The following is a 4,216-nucleotide window of genomic DNA, read 5'->3' as shown; positions in this document are numbered from 1 at the left end:
TATAAAAAGGGGAGATACGTATTTGTCGTCTCGTCATTTGATTACTCCACACATCTAACAAGCATTGGTCTCAGACCTTTCGCAGCAGTTGATTTCATCACAGGGACTCCTTGTGCAGTTGCCTCACATGCTGATCATGAACGCAGGAACTATTCCACTCTGGATAAAATGTCTCAGTGCTTTCCAACCCCTTGGCCTTTTTCCCTGAATAGAACGTTCAACAGCAACATGAACGTCAACAGTAGAGGCCACCCATACAAATTCCACTATTTGAAACTTTCTAGGACAAATAATATGAATTAATAATGAGCTGAAGAGTGGTGATGGGCTGTCCACAGAGTAGCCTCTATCAGAGAGGAATCCACATTAAAAAAAAGAGGCATTGTGAATGTGCAGTTTCTGATTTAGTTCAGAAAAAAGAACTGTCAGAGGTTTGTGTGCTGGTAGCACAATGGTCTATAAATACTGGAAAGAAAAGTAGAAAGTTTAAGAAGGTCAAGTGAGTCATGAAGAAAACAGCAGTTCAAAAACGAGGAGATTGCAAAAGGACACTCTACACAGGGGCCGTGTCGTGCTAGTTAGCCTGCTTTTGGGAATGAGCTCAAGGATGGAGAGAACGTTGATACAGAGGGGGCCCAACATTACAGGAGCTCAATGCCGAGATCATGGACTTCTTCCTCCACATCCAAGAAGTAACAGCTGTGCTGTTTCTGAGGCTCAGGCGGAGGTTCCTTCAGACTGCCTTTCTCTTGTGCATGATTGTGCTTCTTTTTCTGGGTGGCCCTCTTTTCTCTATGGCAGTTTCTACTACTCTTTCATACCAACTGCAAAACTTCATTACTCCTGTGCACTTCTATTACAGGTGAGAGCTTATTTGTTTCAGGTGAGTCTTAATTGAGCTGTAGTGTGGTAGACACAAGAGAAGACCTCAGTTCTGTAACTTGATATTATAGTTAGAAGTGCCAAATTAAAAGAAAATAACTGGTTTTATCTCCACTGATTTTGGTATGGAGAGATATACATTCTACAGTAATGTATAAAGTATACAGTAATATAAAGAATTATAGTACGTATTATTTTAAATGCCTATATGAATGAAGTATTGTAAGTTTACATGAAGTATATTTTTAGTATTATAATGTAAAAGGTTGTACAACATCAAAAGAAACTAAAATTACACCATTAAAACAAAAAGGGAAAAGAGCTGATAAAATATGTTGTCATCTGAAGGACTCGTCATTCCTTAAAATTCTATTCATCAGTTCCATGGCTCAAGTTGATATGTAATATCTAAAAGAAATATAGTTTCTACATTGTAGCAGACACTGAAATAATAGTAGGAAGGGTCGCGGCCCGCTGATGGTGTAGACGGGGGGGGGGGGCGACTGCTGACCCGCGTGGACAGGGGACGGGGCAGGGGGGTTGCGGCATCACAGGGCTGTATTTATTTCTGCTACCTCCTTAACCAGTGTTTGATTGTCCAGCAGAACAGACTGTCCGCATGCCCAGCACTCGCTCTGCTCCCTTCCCATGGCAAACTTCTCACTCCTCGGGAACAGCAATAAGAAACAGGTTTCCTCATATTCTTATTCAACAATTTATTCAGCTTTTTTTGTTTGTTTGTTTGTTTGATTATAGCAGTATGCATACCGGACATTTTGCTATAGTTTATGTATTACTGTTTGTTCAAAATATAATATTTTTTCATATCTTTTCCCACCCACATCAGGTGATGACCTATGGCCAGCCCTACCAGATCACACTGGAGCTAGAAATGCCAGAGTCTCCAGCCAATGAGCAGCTAGGAATGTTCCTGGTGAAGATGTCCTGCTACTCCTATAATAGCCAGATTATCGATTCTTCTGCCCGCTCTGTAAATGTCACCAAATGGACACACACATGCACAAAAAATAAATGCAACCAAGCTTAACTATCCCAGTATCACACACTGTGCATCACTCATCCAGAACATCCTCTCTCAGTCACGGCCCTGTGTGTGTACTGCCTTTAGACTATGATTCACTATCGCTCCAGCCTGCTACAGTCTCTGGGGACCCTTACACTTTTTCCTTTGCTGTTGATGGGTGCTACTGAGCAGAAGCAGCGTGTCCTGGTGGAGCTCTATTCCTCATATATCAACAACTCAGTAAGTACAGCCTGTGCTCAGAACAGAAAGGTGGTTATGGCCATGCAACAGGCCATATATTATCGCCTTATTATAAGACCATGGAGTATGAATACTGTGTTGTAACATAGGTTTAGGCTATATTAAAGGAAAGGCAAAGGTTCTCTTAGCAGACTTGTATGTTAGGTTTATGTTATGGCCCCATCTCATTCTTATTACAAACATAACACATTCTCACTCTTGCAATACCTTTTGCATTACATGACTTGCTGCAGTGCTCTAAACAGGGTTGGCCAGTGTTGGAGGGCCATAACACTGCACAGTACGATGTTTTCACTGTAGATTGAGTTCAGTGAAAACACTAAAATGTTCAGTGCTGTGCACATCAATTTATGCAAAAAAAAAATCTTTAAAAGTATCACTACAAAAAGCATTCCAATTCAGAAACTATTGATATTACAGCCGTATGCAATGTGCAGAACACAGGAAGATAAAATAATATTTACCTTTGACTGAAGGAGCAAGATACATGCACACATATACACAGTGCAGAAAGTACATAAAAATAGCAAATATATAATGTGTAGAAATTGAAATAATTGTACATGAAAATCACTTACTTTTTCCATTGTTCTCTATCTATCTATCTATCTATCTATCTATCTATCTATCTATCTATCTATCTATCTATCTATCTATCTATCTATCTATCTGTCTGTCTGTCTGTCTGTCTGTCTGTCTGTCTGTCTGCAGTATAAACCCACTATTGGAGCCATTATAGAAATCTACTCTCAACAGGTTCAAATCTACAAAGCCGATCTCTACATTCATGCTCGCTTCACAGGCATCGGGTGTGTGTGTGCTCAACAGAGAGAAAAACACAGAGCGTGACAAAAGGACAGTCAGATAGAGAGAGTTGTCTTTAAGTGAAAGCTAACTTATTCCTGACATCAACAGGTACATCCTCTATCACTTCCCCCTGACTTCAGCTGTTGTGGGTGTAATAAGTAACTTCATCTTCCTCTGCATGCTCATCCTCATCAGCTATCCGAACATCACCCTGGACTGCCACCCAAATCCACAAGTATACCCTTCTAATTTCTAGCCAAAATTACCCTAGTTTATGAATGTGTGTGTGTGTGTGTGTGTGTGTGTGTGTGTGTGTGTGTGTGTGTATGTGTCTGTGTGTCTGTGTGGTTGAATGCTATGTGATTTTGTTTCTTTCTGTTGATTTCAGGTTGTAAATTGGAATAAAATAAGGCTGAAGAGTGCAAGAGCCAAACATCAGTATGAGAGAACCACACAAACTGAGGACCACAGTGCAGGTTAATACTGCACGTCACTAGTTAAAAGCTTTTTTTTTTTTTGCCAGAAGTTACAGGTGGCATTTGTGTGGTAAGTACAGAAGTACAAAAAAAAAACAACAATATGCACTTATTTCTTCAGCCACAAAGACATATCTGCAGGATGCCTCTGTAATAGGATCCGGTGACATCATGAATTCCAGTTCAGGCCACATGGAAGAATCCATTCTTCACACACAGATGGAGGAAGACATGAACATGGAACATGAATCATCCCATAGGCTTTGCTGAGGGTCTGTCTGTATCTGGGGCTGATGACAGGGATATTTATTTGAAGTATAGATTTCTGTCTAAGGTATCTTCAGATTAATTTCTGCCTTCCTCATACCAAGAAAAGACCTGCTATCAGAGTGGAACTTTCTTAAGCTCATAGGACAAATGGGGAGGTTTAGAAATTGGGGTAAAGTTTATGAAAAGTAAATGCAACAGTGAGGAAATATTCTCAGTTTCATAGCTTGAATCTATGCTTTTTATGCTAAAATGAATGCATTTGGTTATTAGCTAAGATATATGTGTATTTGTTAACTAATTCCCCAGAAATCCAAATTAAGAAATTCAATAATGTTTTACTAATTGTGGTTTGTTTGCATAAAGCAAAGCCTTAATTTAAGACTTAATTTATTTACATTGTCATTATTTTCACACTTAGTTACTCAGATATGTGACAGTTTGCATTTTGAATAACCAATAAAGTAGCTTACTTTGTCTACATTAGAGGTACACTCGG

At 39.4% G+C, this 4,216-nt stretch overlaps 1 protein-coding gene across 1 annotated transcript; it reads left to right on the top strand.

The window, feature by feature from the left end:
- The first annotated feature begins 618 nt into the window (after positions 1–618).
- Positions 619–3,974, top strand: bscl2l (BSCL2 lipid droplet biogenesis associated, seipin, like). Its single transcript, XM_027017585.2, is given in 10 exon segments — positions 619–776; positions 779–829; positions 831–862; positions 1,488–1,572; positions 1,730–1,873; positions 2,012–2,146; positions 2,879–2,976; positions 3,083–3,209; positions 3,363–3,450; positions 3,572–3,974. Coding segments are annotated over 10 exon segments (1,020 nt in total). The 5' UTR covers positions 619–665; the 3' UTR covers positions 3,721–3,974.
- Positions 3,975–4,216: the final 242 nt, after the last annotated feature.

This window comes from Electrophorus electricus, chromosome 12 (genome assembly GCF_013358815.1).
Source record: "Electrophorus electricus isolate fEleEle1 chromosome 12, fEleEle1.pri, whole genome shotgun sequence".
NCBI classification, from domain to species: Eukaryota; Metazoa; Chordata; class Actinopteri; order Gymnotiformes; family Gymnotidae; genus Electrophorus; species Electrophorus electricus.
This window is presented reverse-complemented; position numbering and strand designations above follow the sequence as displayed.